Genomic DNA, 23,091 nt, shown 5'->3' with positions numbered 1-23,091 from the left:
GCCATGGCCATTGTTGACCCAGTTGGCCAGTCATTAAAAAGATTGAGAATAGGGGCTGGGGATTTAGCTCAGTGGTAGAGCGCTTACCTAGGAAGCGCAAGGCCCTGGGTTCGGTCCCCAGCTCCGAAAAAAAGAACCAAAAAAAAAAAAAAAAAAAGATTGAGATAGATCTGTACTCATTAATAGGAAAATTTTTATTTCCTTATTTAAAAATGTTTTTCTTGGGGCTGGAGAGGAGATTTAGTGGTTAAGAGCATTGGCTGCTCTTCCAGAGGACCTGGGTTCAGTTCCCAGCACCCCCATGGTGGCTCACAACCATCTGTAACTCCAGTGACAGGGGCTCCAGTGCCCTCTTCCGACTGTGGCAGGTACCAGGCATACATCTGTCATACATACATATGTGCACACAAATCACATATGCACATAAACTAAATTCTTCTAAAAATATTTTTATGGACTGGAGAGATGGCTCTGTGTTTAAGGGCATTGGTGGCTCTTCCAGAGAGGACTATGTTCAGTTCGTTCAGTTTCCAGCACCCACGTGGTCATCTGTAACCCTCGTTCCGGGGGATTTGACATTCTCTTCTGGCCTCCACAGGCACTGTACACAGATGGTGCACAGACATGCATATGGGCAAAACACCCAACACATTGAATAAACCTTTTGTGTATTTTTTTCATTTATTCGTTTATTGTGCGTGCGTGTATGTGCTGTAGCATACTTATGGAGGCCAGAGACCACTTTCAGGAATCAGTTTATTTCTTCTGGCATGTGAGTTCTAGATAACTCAGGTTGCCATGCTTGATGGCCTTCATCCGTCAAGCCCCATGCCACACGCTTTTCTTTCTTTCTTCCTTTCTTTTGAAGTAGAGTTAGGATTTATTTTTGTTTTACTTTCCTTTGTATTTATTCCCGCGCACTGAGGTCTTGTTTCTTCAGAGAGACCCTTTTGCTTCCTTTACTGGCTTAGGAAGATTTTGTTCCTCTTCAGTGAGAATCTTCTCAGTGAGGAGGGGAACTTATGAATGTGTTGAACCAGTCACGAGGTCTGTGTAGACAGCGGTGCATCTTGGGTATTTTGCTCAGTTGGCTATGTTGGATGACCAAAGAACCTGGGTTGAAATTCTTAGGTTCTGTATTACTCCTTTTTTGTTATTGTTGGTTGTTTTTTGAGACAGTGTCTCTCTCTATAGCCCTGTTTGTCCTAAACTATGTAGACCAAGCTGGCCATGAACTCACAGAGGTCTGCCTGCTTCTGCTTCCAGAGTGCTGCGATTAAAGGCACAATACCAGCTTTTGCTTTATTCTTTGTAAGTGCTGGCTCACCCCCTCTCTCTTTGAGGCCGTCCCAAGTGCTAAGGTTACAGGAATGAGCTTCTTATGGTTTTGGTTTTTGAAAGATTTATTTTATTCAATTATGTATGTCTGTGCATAGATGCCCTTGGAGACCAGGGGCCAGATTTCTGGATGTCTAGACTTGCTCAAGGTTCTAAGCCTTCTGATGCAGGTCCTGGGAAGCAAACTCAGGTCCTGTGCAAGACCAGTACCTGCACTTAATCGCTGAGCTAATTTTCTCCAGTGCCTCTATTCTCAAGCTCAAAACAGCCCAACTATGACCTCGAATTTCCTGAAACTTCTGCCTCCACCTCCCAGGTGCTGGGATTAAAGTATGAGCCACCAGATCTGGCTTAAAAAAATTCAGTATTGGGCTGGAGAGATGGCTCAGTGGTTAAGAGCACTGACTGCTCTTCCAGAGGTCCTGAGTTCAATTCCCAGCAACCACATGGTGGCTCACAATCATCTGTAATTGGGAACCAATGCCCTCTTCTGGTGTGTCTGAAGACAGTGACAGTGTACTCACATACATAAAATAAATAAGAAAATATTTTTTAAAAAATCAATATTCGGTTGGGGATTTAGCTCAGCGGTAGAGCGCTTGCCTAGCAAGCGCAAGGCCCTGGGTTCGGTCCCCAGCTCTGAAAAAAAAAAAAAAGAAAAAAAAAATCAATATTCTCTTTGAGCCACTGATCCTGTGTCCAGTTGCACTTCTTGGCCTGGGCTCATCTACTGACTCTGCCACTGTGCCTTCAGAATGGCACTCACTGCTATTTTAAAGGGACAGATACTTGTTGGCTTTCTGGGTATGTGTGCCTTGGAAACCATGCTGCAGCTTGAGCGGTTTCCTGGGTGAGTTGTTAAAGTGAGCACAAAGATAGGAAGCTACTGACGCCATGATTCTATGACTCAGGGTAGAGGTGAACCATTTTCACAGATCACCTTGTACCACTTACGGAAAGAGAAAGTGAGAGTTTATTAAGAAAGGATTTTAGCATAGCCATGAGCACAAGCATTAAGAGAGAGGGGCACTTAGGGGAAAGGATAGGCCACTCCCAAGTCTGAGTATAGGCTTCTCAGGAGAGTTGCATTGAAACATTTTTATAAGATGTTGTTGAGTGGGGCTGAAGAGGTGATGGCTCAGTGGTTGAAAGCACTGGCTGCTTTTCAGGAGGACCTGGGTTCAATTCCCAGCACCCACATGGCAGGTCACAACTGGCTGTAACTCTTAGTCCTGGGGATCTGATGCCCTCTTCTGGCAGCTACAGGCATTGCATGCACTAAGTACCTTGCAGAGAGAGAGAGAGAGAGAGAGAGAGAGAGAGAGAGAGAGAGAGAGAGAGAGAGAAAGAGAAAGAGAAACATTGAATTAGAATCCCAAGCCAACCATAGCTACATGTTGAAACCCTGTCACAAAAAAAACATCGGATTACGACATAGCACATTTGATCTCATTTTTGTGAGATAGATGTAGCTGTACAATAAAATGAAGCAAGGATGTGGGGCTAGGAGTTTGGCTCAGGAATAGAGTCCTTGCTTAGCATACAAGAGGTTCTGCTACAAAACAAGCAAAAATGGAGAGGCCTAAAGTCTAGGCAGTTTAAGCAATGCCTGAAAGTAGATTTTGAACATTTTTTTTAATTTCATGCAAATTAAAAATTACTGGGGTTGGGGATTTAGCTCAGTGGTAGAGCGCTTGCCTAGGAAGCGCAAGGCCCTGGGTTCGGTCCCCAGCTCCGAAAAAAAAAAAAAAAAAGAACAAAAAAAATTACTGTGTGCACGAACACATGATATTTCTGTGGGGACATGTGGAGGTCAGAGGGCAACTTTACAGAGTCTTTCCCTCTCTTCCACCTTTATGTGGAGTCCAGGGATGGAACGCAGGCCTCGAGGCTTGCTTGGCAGTCACCTTTGCCCACTGGGCTGTCTTTAACCTTTATTTTTGTTTTTGTTTTTTATATTTTATTTTTTGGGATAAGATCTCATGATAGTCCAGGCTGCCCTCAAACTCCTGATCTCTAAGCATTTATGTCCCAGGTACTAGGTTTATAAGTATGGGCCCTACAAAAGTTGGTTTTGTTCTTAAAAAAGAATTTTTGTTCTTAGGGGGGAGAATCATTCCCCAGGAATGAGCTCCCTAATTGGCTGTCCAATACCAAGTCAGCCTGAAACCTATGTCTGTATAAACAATAGTGAATGTGCTTAGCAGGTTGCTGTGTTTATATAGTTAAACATGTACACACACATGAGAATAATAACATTAAAAATACATGAACATGAGGGAATGGGGGAAGGGTATATGTAAACAGTGTATTCATATATAAAATTCTAAAAAAAAAGAGGTAAAGAGAAAATTTTTTTTTTTAACCCCAGCGTGGTGGTGCACACCTTTAATTTTTTTTTTTTTTTTTTTTTTGGTTCTTTTTTTTTCGGAGCTGGGGACCGAACCCAGGACCTTGCACTTCCTAGGCAAGCGCTCTACCACTGAGCCCAACCCCCACACCTTTAATTTTAGCCACTAGGAAGCAAAGATAGGTGGATTTCTGCAACTGCAAGGCAAGCCTAGCCTACGGAGTTATTCTAGGCTAGACAGTGGAGTGAGGTTATATAGGCTGGCTATATAGTAAGACTCTGTCTAAAAAAGGTACATTTATTTGTGTGTGTGTGTGTGTGTGTGTGTAAAGAGTGTAAAGAGGCATGTCATGCCACATATGTGGAGGTAAGAGGACACTTTTGGGAGTTGCTTTTTATCTTTCATCTTTTTGTTGTTGAGAGAGGGTCTCTCTGTGTGGCTTTGGCTGTCCTGGAACTCACTCTGTAGACCAGGCTGGCCTCGGACTCACAGAGGTCTGCCTGCCTTTGCCTCACCGTAGCTGGCATCCACCTTTTTTCTGAGACAGGGTGTCTCCTGCTGTGTCTGCTCTGCCTGCTTTAGGCCAGCTTGGCTTTCTAGATCTCCTGTCCCTACCTTTCATCTTGCTATAATGGGATTACAAGTGTGAGCCTTAACTATTTCTGTCTGGGATGCCGGGACTGAACTCATCTTCAGGTCTGTGTAGCTAACGCCTTCTCCCACTGAGCTATCTCAGAGTTTTATTTACATGTGATAAAAAATTCTAGCCTTTTGGCTGTATAAAAGCTATCTGAGCTGGGCCTGTTGGGGAATGTTTGTTATCTCAGCACCCACTGAGGCAAGATTGTCCTGAGTTTGAAGCTAGCCTAGGATACCTATTAAGTCCTGGGCCAGCCTTGGATACAATGTGATAACCTGTTTCAAATCAACCAACCAACCAACCAACCAACCAACCAACCAACCAACCAACCCCAAAGTAGACTGAGGGTTTTTGTTATCGTTTTTTGGAAGGACAAAATCCTTCACTGTGTCCCATGGCCTTTAAGAAAGGGATAACTCCCGTTGCTTTTTATCCCTTCCCACCTCTTAATAATATTTTGATAATGTGCACATGTGTGTGTCTGTGTGTGTTTGTGTATGTGCATGTGCGTACATGTGCCCAGGAGACCAGAAGCTGTAGGATCTCCTGACGCTGGAGTTTCAGGAGGTTGTGAGCTGCCTGGGAACTGAACTTGGGTCCTCTTCAACAGCAGTAAGTGTTCCTAACCACTGAGCATCCCCTCCAGCCTCTTACATGTCCTGTCCTCCCTCCCCTTGAAGCTCTCTGCTCACTCTGCCTCTGTATTCCTTGCATAACTGAGGCCACTGCTCTTTCGGCCTCTTCTGTTTTCTTCACACCTTTGTCCAGCTAACTCCTCTTTGCCCTTCCTGTATTCAGATCTGATGTTTCTTCCGCTGTGGCTGCAGGCACCACGGAGGTGTCCTGATTCCCACAGCTTTCTGAGTTACTGTCCAGAGCACTTAGACTGTGTCATATCCACCCATTAGCTGAGGGCCCTGCTCTCGCCTCCTCCCTCTCGTTCCAGCTTGTACAGGGTCAGTGGGAGCATGGGGCAGACTCCCGCTGCATTCCAAGGCCCCACACTTGCCTGCATTTGCTTCCTTCCACCTGCTGAGTTCATGGCTTGTCTAACCTCCTTGCATCAGAGACCCCCAAAGCTCCTCTTTTCCAGCTCTCCCCCCTGACTGTTTAACTTTTTTCTACTGTTGTGAATCTGACTCAGTATCTCATGTAAGTAGACTATGTGCCAGTTTGTCTTTCTGTGAATGGCTGTTTTTCTTTTTTCAATAACTAACCACCCTTCTTTGTGAGGTGGGACCTTTGGTAGTTCAGCTTGGTCTTGAACTCCTGACCCTGCTGCTTCCAACTCTTTTTTGCTGGCACTACAGGCATGCTTGACTGTGTGTGGCTCATCCTCACTTTGGCATCAGAAGATAAGAGAATTAGTGGAGCTCACCAGCCAGCCTGGCCAAAGCCCAGCAAGTCCCAGGTGGGGGACATCGTGTCTCAAGGGAGTGTGGTGGAGAATGCTAGATCAGGATGCCTGGCACCCTCCTCTGGCCTCTGGGTGAACTTACATGGGCACACACATTCATGTACATGGCTAAGGATCTTCACACACATGGCTAAGGACCCTCACACTGATGTAACGTAACACACACACACCCCCCACACACACACACACACCCACACCCACCCACACCCACACCCCTTCACCCTGCCATCCCTTCTGGGTGAACTCACATGGGCACACACATTCATACACGGTGGCTTAGGACCCTTATACCAATGTAACACACACACACACACACACACACACACACACACACACACGCACGCCTCCACCCTGCCATCCCTGCGTAACAACAAACATAGGCAGGGATTATGTGGCTTCCAAAACCAGTGTGAGAAGGTTGCTATGGAAAAGCAACAGTGTGCATGTCACATTTTAGACTGCTTATTAATTCTGAGGAAAGATAGCCCTAAAATGAGAGAATCTGGCAAACCAAATGATTAAACTTAGCATTCGTGATAACAGAATAAGAAGGCAATGTATGCACAGAAGGACACTCAATCCTCTGTGTAATATTGTTGCCAAAAAATGTTAAATCTGAAAGTGAGGATGAGCCACACACAGTCAAGCATGCCTGTAGTGCCAGCAAAAAAGAGTTGGAAGCAGCAGGATCAGGAGTTCAAGACCAAGCTGAACTACCAAAGGTCCATCTCACAAAGAAGGGTGGTTAGTTATTGAAAAAAGAAAAACAGCCATTCACAGAAAGACAAACTGGCACATAGTCCACTTACATGAGATACTGAGTCAGATTCACAACAGTAGAAAAAAGTTAAACAGTCAGGGGGGAGAGCTGGAAAAGAGGAGCTTTGGGGGTCTCTGATGCAAATAGATAGGACAAGCCATGAACAGGCACATAAACCATACTCAGCTCTTTATTTAGTCTCTCATGATTGTGCAGAAAGCCACTGAGTGATATCTCTAGGCCAGAATGGTGATTTTTTTTTTTTTAAATTCAGTCATTTTCTTCTGCTTTATCAAAAGAACTTTGTAATGACTCAGTGGTGATAGCATTGGCTGTCCTTCCAGAGGACCTGGGTTTGATTCCTAACATCCACACAGTGGTGTTGCCTGTGTCCACGGCTCCCTCAGATAGCCAGGCCCATTGGGGTGCAGGAGGTCAGCAGTGAGTGTGCGGGTAAAGAACACAGCTGGGAACAGCTTCAGGGACCTGGTTTGGTTTATTGGGTGGAAAGGGGGTTTTCATGCCCCTGGGGAGGTGGCCAGGGTCTTTGGGGTGAGATTTGTGTGGCTGTGTCCCATTGGCCAGGGCAGGGGTGTTGGAAGATGCTTCATCTGCATACTTAGGGGCTGTAGGGTGGTGGGGGAACCTTATGAGGTCAAACAAGGAGTGAAGCCCGATAGCTGTCAAGGTCATAAATCCCTGCCAGGGTTGATGGGATGGGGGCTGGCTTTATGGTCTGGGTTGGGATGGGAGAGGTAACCAACTCATCTCATGTCAAGGTATCGGGGGTTGAAGCTCCCTCCACCATTCTTCCATAACCCTTGGCTGTTACAGTCCCACACGGTGGCTTGTAACCATCCCAGTCCCAGGGGATCCAGTGCCCTTTTCTGATACTGCACACATGGGATGCATAGACATACGTTCAGGCAAAACTTAGACATGTAAGATCATACAAATAAAACTAACAAAAAAGGAGTTTGCCCCCTGCCCCCCTTTTTGGTGCTGATGATAAGACTCAGGGCCTTGTACATTCATTCTATCTATCTATCTATCTATCTATCTATCTATCTATCTATCTATCTTTCTTTCTTTCTTTCTTTCTTTCTTTCTTAAAGATTTAGTTTTAGTTTATGGGTCTAAATGATTTGCTTGCGCGCGCGCGCGCGCGCGTGCGTGCGTGCGTGCGTGCGTGCGTGCGTGCGTGCGTGTGTGTGTGTGTGTGTGTACTGAGTACTATATGCCTGCCTGGTTTCCATAGAGGTCAGAAGAAAACAGTGAGTCCCTAGGAACTGGAGTATAGACAATTTTGAGCTTTGAGCTGTAATGTCTGTGCTTGGAGCCAAACCTGAGTTTTCTGCAAGAGAAGCCTGTGTTCTTAACTACTGGGCCATCTCTCCAGCCCCTCCCTCTTTTAATTTTTAGATTTGATGTGTATGCATGCACATAGGTGTACAAGCCTCACGCAATACTTGTGGGAGTCCTTTCTCTCCTTCCACTATGTGGGGCCTAGAGATTGAGCTCCGGTCATCAGGCTTGGTCTTAGGCACTTTACCCATTAAGGAAATCCTGCCTGCTCAAGCTTACATGCTAATTGTGTAATCACCCACTGTGATATCCAACGTCCCTTCATTTCCTTCCATCAAGCCCTATGTCCCAAGCTGGCTTTTACCTTGTGCTCCTCTTGCCTCAGCATCGTGGGTGCTGGGATCACGTAAGGCGTGTGCGCCACTCTGCCAGGCGGCACCCATCCCAGAGTTTTGTGACCCATTACTGACGTTATCTGTATTTGCCGCTAGCCTTTTATTTAGAAGCTTTCACACCACTTAGACCTGAGAAGGGTAGTGGGGACGCATGTGTCTTCACTCAGATGGACTCACTGCTAACACTTGTTTTGTAATCAGGCTCCATGGTACCTTTTATCCACTGAGCTATCCTGCCCAGACTGTGCCCTCATTTTTGACATTATAGATTGGTTTTGCCTCAAAACAAAACGAAACTTTATGTCAGCAAAGCTTTGAAAATGCCATTGCCCTTGACTGGACTGTTGCTTGGGTCTTGATTACATATGTGTCCACTTAGAGTTGGGGTCTAGCAGGCGCTTGCACAATGGCTTCCTTACATTACGTAAGCGTGGGCTTTTCTACCTGTACCCCAGTCCTGAATAACCACTGGGAGGCTTATTATTCGTGAATAAGTGCCTAGGCCAAGCTAGGTCTCTTCCCCGATGAGCTTGTAACTCATTTAACTCATTTGTACTATTCTGCCTGTTACACGGCTAGTTCCCTCTCCTCGGTTTCATAGTCTGACTTCCTCAGAGTCTGGGCAGGGAGTCTTTTCCCATGCTTGACTCTCTCCCAGAGTTCCTGTCTCTGCCAGATGTCCCACCTTCTAATCCTGTCTCAGCTCATTGGCCATCAGATTTTTATTGACAGGTGATGTTTCCACACAGTACAAAAGAGATGATCTCTCCAGCCTTAACTGATGACTTAAGGCATGTGCCAAGCAGACTTCTGCTCAGTTTCTGACCTGATGAACTCTGAATGCTGGCACGAAGCCCTGCCTGCCAATCTTCCCACCATGGCCATGACACGGCTTGTCCTCCCTGGACCCTGGACCACTTCTCATCCATGCTTCTGGTGTGGGCCGCCATCATCTGCCTGGTGGGCTAAGTGATGGGAGTCTGGCTTTCATCCTTTTATTCTGCAGATCCACCTCCTTGTGCCTTGCCTCTTACTAGTCTCAGGAATCCCAATCTCACTGTGGAGCCCGTGCCAGCCTCCAGAGTGCTAGGGCCACAAGTATACATCAGCACAGCAGGCTCTGACATGACTGACAGCAGGGGGCTGTGGACAGCTTCACTGCAGGGCAGAGGCCACATGTGTCTTGCTCAGTCTCTTTCCTTGGTGTCTGGCAGAGAACAAAGTGGGTCTTTTGCCGCAGACCACCCAGGGGAGTGTGTCAGCAGAGGGACCAAGGCTTGGATTTCAGGTCGAGAACGGATTCGGCGTGACAGACAGACACAAACTCGAGGTGTGTGCTGCTGCAAAAAGCTTTACTTTTTGGCACATATTTAAGCAGTTAGAACAGGTACATCATAATTGGCAATCATCCAGCTCTTATTCATTACCCCACCAATGTCCCTTGCAAAGAGGAAAGCTAACCATACAGTCTAGGAAACAGTTCTCAACTGCAAACAATAGTTTAAAAAAAAAAAAACTGCAGTTATACTGCCAGATTTGTGGGCACCAGGTATGCATTCATCATTTATCTTTGTCATAATAAAGTTTAAACTCTATATTTATGGCCCCTCAGATTAGTAAGGAAACTTTTGTAACCATAGTTAACTCTTGATAAGTTTGTTCAACTTGTTGGAACTTGTCTATGATCTTTCTAAAAGAATCATTACTGTTTTGAATCATGCTAAACAAAACTTATCAAAAAGAGGGGAAAGGCTTTTCTGGAACAGTCATGTTGTTAGTAACTGCAATTAATTTCTCTCCTATTTACTGGGAGCTAATGGATACAGCAGTTGAATTCATCGCAGCTGTTGAGTTTATCACGATGGTGTGAGACGTTTCTGTCTCTGAACTTTCAGTTCCTGAGATATCTAAAGGTACATGACCATCTTCCCACACTGCTATATTCTTAAAATCAGATATTGTTGACAGGCTTAAAGTTGCTAAGATCACCAAGGCTAGAACACAGAAGGCACCTCCACCGCAAGCATAGACCCTAGTCATCATCTTTTTGTAGGGAGACTGCCAGGGACCTCCAGGAGGCCAAGCCATTGCAGGCACAGCCTCTGTCTGGATAGAAACAACGCACAAAAGCTTCACGTCACACAGACTCCACTGGAGTGGGTGTGGCGGTCTTTGTTTGTTTTGGTTTTTTGAGACAGGGTTTCTCTGTGTAGTACCTGGCTGACCAGGAACTCACTCTGTAGACCAGGTTGGCCTTGAACTCACAGAGATCTGCCTGGCTATGCTTCCCAAGCACTGGGATCAAAGGTGTATGTCCCCACTGCCTGGGTAATGAAGTTCTCATAAGTGAGCACACAGCAGGAGGGAGGGCGACTTAGTCTGCGCAGGTCAGAGGATGGGCTGTCCTTGCCTACCTTCTGTGAGCTTTCTTTCTTTCTGTTTATTCGTTCACTTGTTTATTTACTATTGTTTGTGTTACATGTGGTCCGAGGACAGGCTTGGGAGTTAGTTCTCTTCTTTTACTGTGGGTTCCAGGGATCTAACTAAAGCCATCAGTGTATGCTGCCTTTACCCAACCCAATTATCTTGGTAGCCCTGGGTGGGGTTTTCTGAGGATAGACTTTGTGCCTTGAGGCAAATAGTGGTTCTAGTTTTATTTCTGTTGCTGTTGTAAAACACCCTGCCCTGCTGGGGTTGATGGTGCACACCTTTAATCTCACTGTTCAGGAGACAGAGGCAGGTGATCTCTGTGAGTTCAAGACCAGCCTGGTCTATGTAGTAGGTACCAGGCCAGCCAGGGCTGCACAGTAAGACCCTGTCTCAAAATAAAACAACAAACCAAAATATGCTGGCCAAAAGAGACTTAGGAGAGGGAAGCGTTTGTTATGCGTATAGTTCCAGGTTATAATCTATCACTGAGGGGAAAGTCAAAGCAGGAATGGAAACAGCTAATTACATCCCATCCATAGTCATGAGCAGAAACGAGGAAACAGATGCTGCTTGCTTACCAGCTGTGCTCAGCAAGTTTTCTTCCTTTCTATAGTCCAGGATCATCTGCCCAGGGAATGGTGTCTGGGTCTTCCCACATGGATTAACAGTTAAGACAGTCCCTTGCAGACATACCCATAGACCAACCTGACTTAAAGAACACATCAGTTGAGGCTCTCTTCCCCAGGTGATTCCAGATTGTGGCTAGTTGACATTTAAAACTAACAGGCATGGTGGAAACAGCTAGAAGGATGTGGCTGATGCTGACTCCTCGAGGTGAAGAGCTGCTGCGTTTGGGTTCATTCCGCAGTGGGAATGCGAGCGTGTCAGGCCTCAGAGAACGAGAAGCAAAGCTGGATCGAAGAGGGGAGCTGAGTGAGATGGTGTTCTGGTCCTCATTCCCATCTAGTTTTTCTTCCCTTCCAGGTCAGGACAAAGAGTTGTGAGCAGGCTTCCTGAGCTGGCTGGTCCATCATGGCAGGTAAGGAGAGGTGGGCCATGTTGGGGTAGGCATGAAAAACAAAAGGATAAAGTATCTGGCCCTTGTCCTGGCCTTCAGAAGTCTTGCTTTCTATGTGCACTCTTGTCTACTTGTCCCTCCAACTCCCAACTCCAGCTTACCTGTCTGAGAACGTCATGGCTCCATCTAGCCCTGTGTTAGATTTTGAGCCTGGGGACCTGAGTTGAGCACCTTGATAGCCCTGTCTTACCCTTCAGCTGACCAAGTTGCAGCGTGGGTGGTCTATCCCATTCTCTGCGGTTACTATTGTACTTTGAGACTTTTCCTCTGGTTTCTAGAAGTTCAGAGATACATGGTGCCAAAGCTAGAGGAACTTTTTTTTTTTTTTTTGGTTCTTTTTTTCGGAGCTGGGGACCGAACCCAGGGCCTTGTGCTTCCTAGGTAAGCGCTCTACCACTGAGCTAAATCTCCAGCCCGGAACTTTTAAGACCATGTATCCTAGATCCATTCCTCTGAACAACTGAGGTCTAGAGAGGGGCAATGAATTGATGGTGTCGAGGCCAGAACCCACATCTCCAGACTCACACGTGCCAGAGAACTTGCTCCCTGTTGTAGGGAACACTTTACCCCATGGCAGCTTTTCTTATTTGTGTGTTCTTTTGATAGATGCTGTTTTAGCATCTTTGATGTCTTTGGGATCATCGTCTTGGCCAGTTCAGGAAGTAGGGATATTTGGGTGGGGGTAACAGAGCAACCAGGGCACAAGGCCAGGAGTATATAGGATTATTGGCAGTCCAGCCAGGAGGGAAGGGGCATATAGGACCCCTAGGACCATGAAGGGAGATATCCACGGTGATGCCCTGCCCTGTATCTCATCCACAGAGAAAGTGAACAACTTCCCACCATTGCCCAAATTCATCCCCCTGAAGCCATGTTTCTACCAAGACTTCGAGGCAGACATCCCTCCTCAGCATCTCAGCTTAACCAAGCGCCTCTACTACCTCTGGATGTGTGAGTGCTGTGGGGGTGAGGGAGAAGCACTCGTCTCGGGGAGGGAGGGGTGCTGCACACCCTGCTTTCCAACTGTAGCATCTGCATGGCCTGGGAAATCCCCCCGCTGCTCCCCAGCAAGCTCACGTTCACTGGCCGCTTGCCCACTGGGCCTCAGTTTCCTTTGTGTAGGCCTCTCTTTTTTTCCTCTCCTTGCTGTCTCTTCGTCACAGAGTGGGGTTTCTTTTCTGCTGTTTCTTTTTCTCCTCTACCCCTTCCCACTGGAATACTTTTCCAGGGAACCAGTGGTGACTGCCACGATTCTGGATTTGGAGAAGAGCCTTCCCTTTAAAGCCTCGTGTTTCTTGATGCATTGCTCAGAGAAGAGCATTCGACGGGGAGTTAGGAGACATGGAATCTGGCTTGGATGCTCTACTTCCCAAACAGCAGGTTCTATATTGTAGAGAGGACAGCTCACAGAAGCTGTGGTTCCAGGTAGCTGTATGGTCTAGGGGTCTGATGCTCTGAGGGTTTAAGGATGAGAGTTTGGAGGGTGCCTGGTTATGCTCTGAGACAGGCTAGTGGAATGGTGTTGTCATGAGGTATATACACTTGACTTATACTGCTTAGTCATGTGAGGGAGGACAGGCTGTAGTGTGACTTTGCCTTGACTCAGACCTGTGCTCAGCTGTATCAAGAGGTTAGTAAAGAATGCTGTCTTGGGCTAGTGGGTATCTCAGTTTGTGAAGGAGGAATGAATGCTCTTGGCCCACAAGCCTGATAACCTGAGTTCAATACCTGGAACCCATGTAAAAGGTTGGATGTGGTGTTACATACCTGTAATCCCAATACAGGGCAAGATGGGAGGCAGAGACAGGAGACAAACACCTGGATGCTAGGAAGGGTGGTTGAGTTTGGAGTACAGAGTGCAGAAACAAGAGGGACTGTGCCTTAATAAGATAGATAAAAGAATGGCTCCTGAAAGTTGGCCTCGGACCTCTACACGTGCACTATGGCAAATACGGGACATACACACAGACCCAAACATAGACACACACAGACACACACAGACACAGACACAAACAGACACATACAGACACACACACAGACACACATACAGAGAGAGAGAGAGAGAGAGAGAGAGAGAGAGAGAGAGAGAGAGAGAGAAGAAGGAAGAGGAGGGGAAGAGGAAGAGGAGGAAGCAGCAGCAGCAAGCAAACGACTATCTCATCTCAATCCTTACAACAGGTCCTTCATGGGAAGTAGTCAGTAGCCAAGGGTCAGACTCATAGACTATTCTATGACCTGCCTTGGCCTATGGGCAGAGAAGGGTCCCCTGCCCTCTATAGCATGAGAAGAGAAGTTGGACAGATATGGGTAGCCTATAGATATTAGAAGGAAAATGAAACACTTGATGGCTTCTGTTTTTCCCATTAAATAAGGAGGAGGGGACTGGAGAGATGGCTCCGCAGTTAAGAGTACGGTTTATTCTTCCAGAGGACCAGGGTTCAATTCCCACCACCAAGATGGAGGCTTACAACTGTCTGTAACTCCAGTTCTAGGCCCTCTTCTGGCCTCTGCAGGTACTGCATGCATATACAAATAAATATGCAAGCAGAATACCCATACACATAAATAATAAAAAATAAAGCTAACAGTTTTAAAAAAATATATGGAGGAAGACTGAGGTGGGGGTTTTGGGGAAGGTAGGTGGGGTTAGCGTCCTCGTCTTTGTAGCAGAAGGTGAGGATGCAAAACCCATCCTCCCAAGATCTCTGGGACATCTGAGGTTGGTTTCTCTGAATTTCTAGTCCTTTCAGACTTCCCCAAGGGCAACACCTTTTTTCCTTAGGTGCATTGAGCTCAGGTAAAGATGTGTGTTATGGTCATTCTAGGTTAATCCACACCTTTAATTCCTGCACTTAGGAGGCAGAGGCACGTGGATCCCTGTGAGCTCAGTGCCAGCCATGTCTGCGGAGTAAGTTCTAGGTCAACCAGAGTCGTACAGTGAAAACCTATCTCAGAAGAAGAAAGAAAGGAAGGGAGTATAACAAAGGATTGTAGGCTCTGAGCTGGGCAAGGAGAAGAGTAAAGACAGAATACCTCATCGCTGGAGAAGTACTGGCTGAGTCAGGGGTGCCCATCCCAAAGACAGAGAGGAGAATTGCAATATAAATGCTAGAGCAAGTGAGCTAGAGATGGGCGAGCCTGGGAAGAGCGATGCTAGCCAATATGATAACAGATAGTGTCTTTTCTAGGCCAACTAGTTTCCAGGCCAACTCTGACAACTTGAGTTTGTTCCTTAGAGGCCCATGTAGTGGAAGGAGAGAGCTGACTCTGACTTCCACATGTGTGCACCATGGCAAACACACACACACACACACACACACACACACACACACACACACACACACACACACGCAAATTGCTGTTTTTAAAGAACAAACAAAATCAGTAAGAACAACAAAGCTCTAGGAAACTTTGAAGCAATCAACAGGAATGGAAGAAACACCTGAAATGCACAAGAAGCATCCATATTTGTTGTGGGGGCCCTGAGGTGGGTGTAGCTGCAGAGGTGACACAGTCAGGCTGGGTCAGAGTTAGGAGAGCATTCTGCCTGGCCCTGGGCTCCTGGAACTCTGCCCGCATGAGAAGATCTGGTCTAGAAGCTGGATTTAAGAGCTATAAATATCTCCTTAAGTCCTTGCTAGGTGCCCGTCAGGTGCTTTGGTCCTGAAGTAAAATGTATCTGAGCCTTGAGATTCAGAAGCTGGAGCAGAGGTGTTTGACTGAGGCCAAGATTGAGCCCACCTTCCTTTGTTAACTTAGCAGGTTTTTGGAGATTCATTCAACATTCAAGGAAGAGTTCTCTGATGTCTAAAGATCTAAGTGTGTGTGAGTGCTAACATCCGTTTTCTATAAAGTGAAGTCTTTAGACTTCTGCTGGCTGTGACTGAGTGATAGTATGAGTTCTAGGATCTTTAGGTGAGGTGAGAGAGAATAGCAGTCTGGATCTCACCCCTGAGGAATTCTTAGTCAGGGTGATTGATTGGAATTCCACTTAGGGAACTGCAGAGCAACCCAGGTCTCCAGGTCAGAGGAAAGGATCATAGGTTAGACAAGGACTCAGTTCCCAGCCAGTGCTGTCTGCCCTACTGAAGTGCCAGGAAGGTGGCCTAGCAGTTTGAAGAGATGTTTCTGGGTCTTTTTCTCCTTCTATTTCCTGTCCTTGCTTTGTAAGAAAAGATAAGGTGGATCTCTTGCTTTAGGGTTGGTGACTGCTGTGGGTCTGGGAGGACCAAGGACTGACTTGTCTTGTGGAGAGAATCCTGGCCTCTTGCATGCTCAGCTCAATTCTAACGCTGCTCTCCTAACCCCCCTCCCCCGCCAACACACCAGCGACTTTTCTTACTAGGACAGGACCCTGCGGCTTTGAAATCCTTCCAGGGGCCTTGCTGGGCAGAAGCTCTGGGTTCTTGCTCTAGAGACTCTTGGTTGGTGGGATTTCTCAGGGAAGTATTGACCCAAGCTCCCAGCTTTCTTATAATCTGTACTGTGTGTGTGTGTGTGCGCGCGCGCGTGCGAGTGTGTGTGTTTGCATTTATGCATGTATGTCCCTGTGTATGTCCATATCTTGCTGCTTGTCTGTGTTCTTGCCATGTATTTGGTCGTGAGTCTATATGGAATCCCGGGTGTGTGTCTCCGTGTCTGGACACTCACATATCTCTGTTTGGACTTTGGTGTCTGTGTGTGTATCTGGTGTCTATCTCTGTGTGTGCATGTGCTCCTGGGTCTGCAGTGAACAGCGTCACGCTGGCCGTGAACCTGGTGGGCTGTCTCGCGTGGCTGATCGGAGGCGGGGGAGCCACCAACTTTGGCCTGGCCTTTCTCTGGCTCATCCTCTTCACACCTTGCTCCTACGTCTGCTGGTTTCGGCCCATTTACAAGGCCTTCAAGTAAGTGGTTGGTGCCGACCCCAGCTCCTACCCCTGTCTCCCCCTGACTGCTATTCCACACTCTATCTGCTATTTCCCTGTTCACCTTTGACTGGGACTGTCAGGTGGAGCTTGGGATTCCTGGGAGTTCCTGGCCGGGTTGAGAGGGTTGGGAGTGGGACCTTTTTAGTTCTTTTTTTTTTTTTTCAGTCTATCCTTCTTGTTAAGATTTACCTCTGGGCTGTCTTGGTGGAGCTGTCCATCTTTGTACTAGTGGGGAATGACTGAGTCGGTACCAAGAAAACCCTTTATTCATGAGTTAGTAGAAGCCATCTAAGACCCACTGATGCTACTCCATGCCAATGCTGTCATCCAACTCCGTGCCACAGGGACTACCTGTCTCTGTATTAATGGGGTGCCAGTGAGTGCCCATCCAGTGCCAACTGGGATTTTCGATTTTTGTGCCATTAGGGCTGCATATAGCAACGAGGCTGTCCTGGTGCCAGCAGAATATACATTTCAGTGCCATGGAGCCTTTAATCTCTTTGTCAACAGGACTAACCATTTATGTGCCAATTAGCTACCGTTTGTGGTGTCGGTAAGGTCTCTTTTCTGTGCCACCGAGACTTTCTGTTTCAGAACCGCCCGCCCCTGCTCCAGTTCCTCGACAATGGAGCTGATTGTTTTTCCCACAGTGGCGCCATCTCTCTATGCCAGTCGGGTCACTTATACATGTGCCATGGACGGTCCTTTCCTGAGGACATCCCTTTCTTGCACACAGGCCTAACTCATGGAAACCGTTAAAGATCTGTAGATGAAGGCCATCCTTCTTACGCTCCCATGTAAAGCACTTGGGTTGTTTGCTTGTCCTTATGCCTAGAAGGGCTTTGGGCTCTTGAGTGCAGAGAAGCCCAGTGCCTCTGCCCAGGTGACAGACCTTCTCCTCTGCCACAGGACAGACAGCTCCTTCAGCTTCATGGCATTCTTCTTCACCTTCATGGCTCAGCTGGTCATCAGCATCATCCAGGCTGTCGGGATTCCGGGCTGGGGTGTCTGGTAAGAGGCAGAAGTCTGGCCTGAGCTGGTGGAGTAGCACTCGGATTGTGTGCTTGCCTGGGTGCTAAGATACTTTGCTTTTGTGGGCATAGGGTGGCTTGTTATAGATCGAAAGAGAGGCTTTGGGGTAGTGTGGTAGTGTTCACAGTAGATTCGAGGGGAAGGAAAACCGGAGGGGTATCTGGGTGGCCAAGGAGAGTCAGATTTCACAGGAAAGCTGGGGAGAAGCCTTCTAGCTCAGGAGCTCTGGGAGCATCAGAAACGTGGCCACTCTGTGGCTCCTCCCCGTGACAATGAGATGATCCTTGGGATGGCTCCTGGGTTCCCTTTTCCTACATCCACAGCTCGCTCCTTCCTACAGCGGCTGGATCGCCACCATCTCCTTCTTCGGGACAAACATCGGCTCAGCGGTGGTGATGCTCATCCCCACGGTCATGTTCACGGTTGTGGCCGTCTTTTCCTTCATTGCCCTTAGCATGGTATGTGTAAGCATCAAAGGTGAGGGGGTGGCTGTGGAGGGGGCTGTGATCTGAAGCCATCCCTCCTCCAGGTTACAAGAGGATTCAGGAGGCTGAGGAGATGGTGGGTAAAATGCTTGCTTCATAAGCATGAGGACCTGAATTGGGTTCCCCAGAATCCACAGCCTGACATGGTGGCAAATGATTGCAACACCATGGCCAGGAGCAGAGCAGAAACAGGTAGATTCCAGGGCTTAGGGACGGCCAGCCTGGCTGAAAGGGCAGGCTTCAGATCGGGCACAGGGTGGGGTGGGGTGAGGGGGGTGGGGCATCCTCAACGTGAGGTACAGAGCAGTGGAAGAAGATAGCTGAAGTTGACCTCTGCCCTCTACACAGACAGGCAAATGAACACACACGAGTGGGCTGCTGGGGAGATACCCCAGTGGGTGAAAACACTTGCTGTGCAGATGTGAGAATCTGAGTGTGAGTGCCTGGAATCTCTGCAAATCAGGCAACATGAGCACCTATAATCCTAGCGCTCCCGTGGCACCATGGGAAATGGAGACAGGAGACCTGTGGGCCAGCTAGCCTGATGCATGCAGTGGCAAAAAAACAAAACAAAAGAAACCTTGTCTCAAACTAAGTGGAAGGCAAGAAAGGAGACTGCAGGTTGCCCTCTGACACCTGAAGTCTTAGACACACAGACACAGACATACTCGCTCTGTCTCTGTGTCTCTCTCTCTGCCTGCCCCCCGCCCCCCTTCTCTTTCTCAACACAGAAGTCTTCTGAGTGAGTTACTCCCAGGATTGATTTTTCACAAATGGATCCCATCTGTTTCCTGAACAGCTGCCCACCCACTTTTTAAAAAAATAAAAATAAAAGATTTATTTATTTTATGTACATGAGTACACTGTAGCTGTCTTCAGACGTACCAGAAGAGAGCATCAGATCTCATTACAGATGGTTGTGAGCCACCATGTGGTCCTGGGAATTGAACTCAGGACCTCTGGAAGAGCAGTTAGTGCTTTTTTTTGGTTCTTTTTTTTCCGAGCTGGGGACCGAACCCAGGGCCTTGCGCTTCCTAGGTAAGCGCTCTACCACTGAGCTAAATCCCCAGCCCCCAGTTAGTGCTTTTAACCACTGAGCCATCTCTCCAGCCCCTAAACCATTACTATTATTATTATTATTATTATTACTATTATTTATTATTATTATTATTATTATTATTATTATTATTATTATTATTATTTTATTTTTGGCCTGTTGAGACAGGATTTTTCTGTAGTCCTGCCTAGCTGTCCTGGGACTCGCTTTTTAGACCAGGCTGGCCTTGAACTCAAATCCACCTGTCTCTGCCTCCCGAGTGCTAGGATTAAAGGTGTACACCATCATGCCCAGCTTTAACTTTTTATTTTTATTTTTTGAGTTAGGGACTTTTGAAACCCAGGCTGGCCTCAAACTCAACATGCATTGAAGAATTACACACCTTTGTCTCCCCAAGGGCTTGGGTTGCAGGCACGTGGCACTCACTACACCTGGCTTTGGTTTTTATTTTTCAGACAGCCTCTTGAATCATGATTCTCCTGCCCCTTTAGGGATTGCGGGACGAAACACCATGCCCTGCGTGCTTTCCTCTGACGAGCCATTCCCTCTGGTTGTTTCTACAGGTTCATAAGTTCTACCGGGGCAGCGGGGGCAGTTTCAGCAAAGCCCAGGAGGAGTGGACCACCGGAGCGTGGAAAAACCCACACGTGCAGCAGGCTGCCCAGAACGCAGCCATGGGGGCTGCTCAGGGCGCCATGAACCAACCGCAGACTCAGTATTCTGCCACTCCCAATTACACATACTCCAATGAGATGTGAGCCAGCCAAGCCCACCAGGAGGCAGGGCTGGGGGCCAGTGGGACAGGGGGCTCAAGCCACATCATCTGTGTGGTGACCAAGCAGGGTTCCCCCTTCCCTTTTCTCCTCCCCAACTTTGTACAAAGAATCAGAGTTATATATATATATATATGTATACGTATATGTATATGTCTATCCCCACCCCCACCCTTTGGGTCCTGCCCTTGGCACTCCGAGAGCTGCGTACTGCACAGGAAGTGTCTCTGTGCATTGGGAGCTGAGTCTATGTCCCCTTGTGAAATAACGTGCAGTGGAGAGCTCATGTCGTGGTGCTAGATGTATGTTTAGAACTAAACCAGCCCCTCCAGCCATCAGGCTGTCCCCTCTGACCCTGGCCCAGGGACTCCACGGGGCAGGGGCAGCCTAGCAGAGAGCCTGGCACCCTGTGCAGGACTATGAGCCTAAGCTATTTCTGCCTTTAGTCCCATTGGGAAGCAACAGTATTCGTGTTCATGGTGACAGGCGGGTTCGAGGGGATGGGACAGAGAGGACGTTCCCTTGCTCCCTGTAGTCCTCCCTCAACGTCCTCCTCCCCTTGTTTCTCCCTCACTGTGAGATTCTTTGTGCTCATTTCCCTAGCTGGCTTCCAGTGATCTTTTTCCTCCCCATGTGGCTTTTCTTTGTCTTCCGAAGGCTGAGTGTCTCAGTTATATCTGCTTTTAAGACTGTCCAGATCCCCCGAATCCACTCCCCAGTTCCAGGAAGCTGACGTGAGAGCTGAGCCAACCCTGATACAGAAGGGGCACACGGGATGCAGAGCCCATTTGGCACTTGACACCCAGGGTCTGGAAATGCAGAACCGGTCTCCATGATTGTGGAAGCCTGGCCCACAGAGGCAGCCTTCTCCTTTCCCCTCTCCTGGTTTCAATCCCTTTCTGCCCAGATCTGCCTTTAGCTGCTCTGTATGCCCTGTGGAGCTGGGTCGTATGAGGCACTTGGAGGTGTAAAGGCACCGGTGGAACGGAGGGTATGCGACTCATCTTTGGTCCCTGGGGGAGGGGTGGCTGGCCCCAGCCCAAAGGGCTTCTAGTTTCCCAGAGTGACCACTGGACTCTGGAAGGAGTTGCTGCTCTATTTGGGTCTGGCAGACAGAATAGAGGTCAGAGGGCCAGATCTGAAGGGAGGGGGGTCGGGGAGAGAGGGTGGCCCACCTCTCTAGTCTCCCTTATCCTTGGCTACAGGACATACTCTGCAGAGTTGCTCCCAGGCCCAGTTCAGGCTGCAAGCACAATGTCCTGAATAGGATTCCTGGTTGACAGGGAGAGGGAAGAAGGGCTCTGCCTTTAGTTTTTAGTTTAGTGGGTTCGGCCCTTCCAGCCTTCTCTTCCATTCAAGAGCACTACAGGACTTGATTCCTGGCCTTTCCTTAGTTCTCTTAGTACCCTCATCTCTCTCTAGACTCATCTTAGTTCCTGGGACTGTATCTTTCAAGGGGTGTGTGGACATTGTCTGGTAGCATATCCCTCTCTGTGTGAGGCCTGAGGTGGGTAGGCCTTACCAAGGAGCAGCTGGCTGTTTCTCATCTCCTTGCAACAGAAACCCACGTGGGCTAGGGAGACTGGAAAACTATTCCATGTTGGTTTGCCTTGGAGCCTAAGACCTGGTTTCGGGCCACCTTGAGCTTTGTTTTTTAACTTCTTCCCTGTAAGAGAAACCAAGAGTGTCTGGAAAGTTTCCTTCCTAGTGGCTCCCTAGGCTTTGTTGATTCTCCCTTTTTGTTTTCTCTATGAAGAGCAGTTGTCATAGCTCCTGCTACCCTAAGAGATTCTAGGGCTAGGCCCTTCCTCTTCTTCCTCCTCCTCCTCCTCCTCTTCCTCCTCCCCCTCTTCTTCCTCTTCCTCCCCCTCCTCTTCTTCCTCCTCCTCTTCCTCTTTTCCTCCTCTTCTTCCTCCTCTTCCTCCTCCTCCTCTTCCTCTTCCTCCCCCTCCTCTTCTTCCTCCTCCTCCCCCCTCCTCCTCTTCCTCCTCCCCCCTCTTCTTCCTCCTCCTCTTCCTCTTTCTCTTCCTCCTCTTCTTCCTCCTCTTCCTCTTCCTCCCCCTCCTCTTCTTCCTCCTCCCCCCTCTTCTTCCTCCTCCTCTTCCTCTTTCTCTTCCTCCTCTTCTTCCTCCTCTTCCTCCTCCTCCCCCTCCTCTTCCTCCTCCTCTTCCTCCTCCTCCTCTTCCTCTTCCTCCCCCTCCTCTTCTTCCTCCTCCTCCCCCTCCTCCTCTTCCTCTTCCTCCCCCTCCCCCTCCTCCTCCTCCTCTTCCTCCTCCTCTTCCTCTTCCTCTTCCTCCCCCTCCTCCTCCTCCCCCCTCTTCTTCCTCCTCCTCTTCCTCTTTCTCTTCCTCCTCCTCTTCCTCCTCCTCCTCTCCTCTTCTTCCTCCTCCTCCCCCTCCTCCTCCCCCTCCTCCCCCTCCCCCTCCTCCCCCTCCCCCTCCTCCCCCTCCTCCCCCCAGCTCCCTTTCTCTTCGTCCTCTGGTACTTCCAGGAGGGCTGTGATCCAGCTGCCAGCCTAGCATCCACAAGCTGTTGGATGTTACCCCTGTCAATTTCCTGCCCTATCTGCCTTTCCTCTTTCCTGGCTCAGACCTATTGGCCATGCCTGGCACTGCCCTTGAGAAAGCCTGTTACCAGTGTCTGGCCCAGCTGCTCAGGCCCTGGGATGCTGCATCTCCAGGCAACTATGCACTTTCATGAGGAGGGAATGAGAGAAATGGGGCTGTGCACAGATGGCTTGCTTGAGGGGTGGGAGGGCCCAGTTGATGCTGGGGATCCTCCTGTCTGTTGCCAGCTTTTGCATTCTGGTGCCCACTGCCCCTTGTTTCTGAGAGACACACGCTATCCCCTCGTTGGCAGTTGACCTGCCTGAGCCAGTGTCTATCTGTGTAACTGGATGAACATAATAAAGGGGATCATTTGACCCTGTCTGCTCCATTGTGTCATTTGTCTCCACGTGGGTCTCAGTGAAGCCTTGGTGTGGGATGTGAGTCGGGTGTAGAATTGAGTTGAGTGGATCTGTGACCTGGTATTCTGTGATCCCCCAAACCATGTACTTCTTTGTGATCTTCCCCTGAAGCAGCCTTGAGCAGGCCATGAATTAGTTGCTATGACTACCAG

The 23,091-nt window shown here is 48.3% G+C and overlaps 1 protein-coding gene across 5 annotated transcripts in view; it reads left to right on the top strand.

Annotated features, from left to right (window-relative positions):
* Positions 1-22,901, top strand: part of Scamp5 (secretory carrier membrane protein 5) — a 28,450-nt gene extending 5,549 nt beyond the window's left edge. The window contains 7 exon segments of one of the 5 annotated variants that reach the window (NM_031726.3): positions 9,421-9,536; positions 11,621-11,675; positions 12,537-12,665; positions 16,444-16,600; positions 17,534-17,635; positions 17,997-18,114; positions 19,762-22,901. In NM_031726.3, the coding sequence (NP_113914.2) occupies positions 11,669-11,675; positions 12,537-12,665; positions 16,444-16,600; positions 17,534-17,635; positions 17,997-18,114; positions 19,762-19,956 (708 nt within the window). In that variant the 5' untranslated portion in view covers positions 9,421-9,536; positions 11,621-11,668 and the 3' untranslated portion in view covers positions 19,957-22,901. 5 annotated transcript variants of the gene reach the window in all.
* Positions 22,902-23,091: the final 190 nt, after the last annotated feature.

The sequence above is a fragment of the Rattus norvegicus genome, chromosome 8 (assembly GCF_021556685.1).
Source record: "Rattus norvegicus strain SHRSP/BbbUtx chromosome 8, alternate assembly SHRSP_T2T, whole genome shotgun sequence".
In the NCBI taxonomy this organism is placed as follows: domain Eukaryota; kingdom Metazoa; phylum Chordata; class Mammalia; order Rodentia; family Muridae; genus Rattus; species Rattus norvegicus.
The sequence above is the reverse complement of the archived record's forward strand: the minus strand, read 5'-3'. Positions and strand labels throughout refer to the sequence as shown.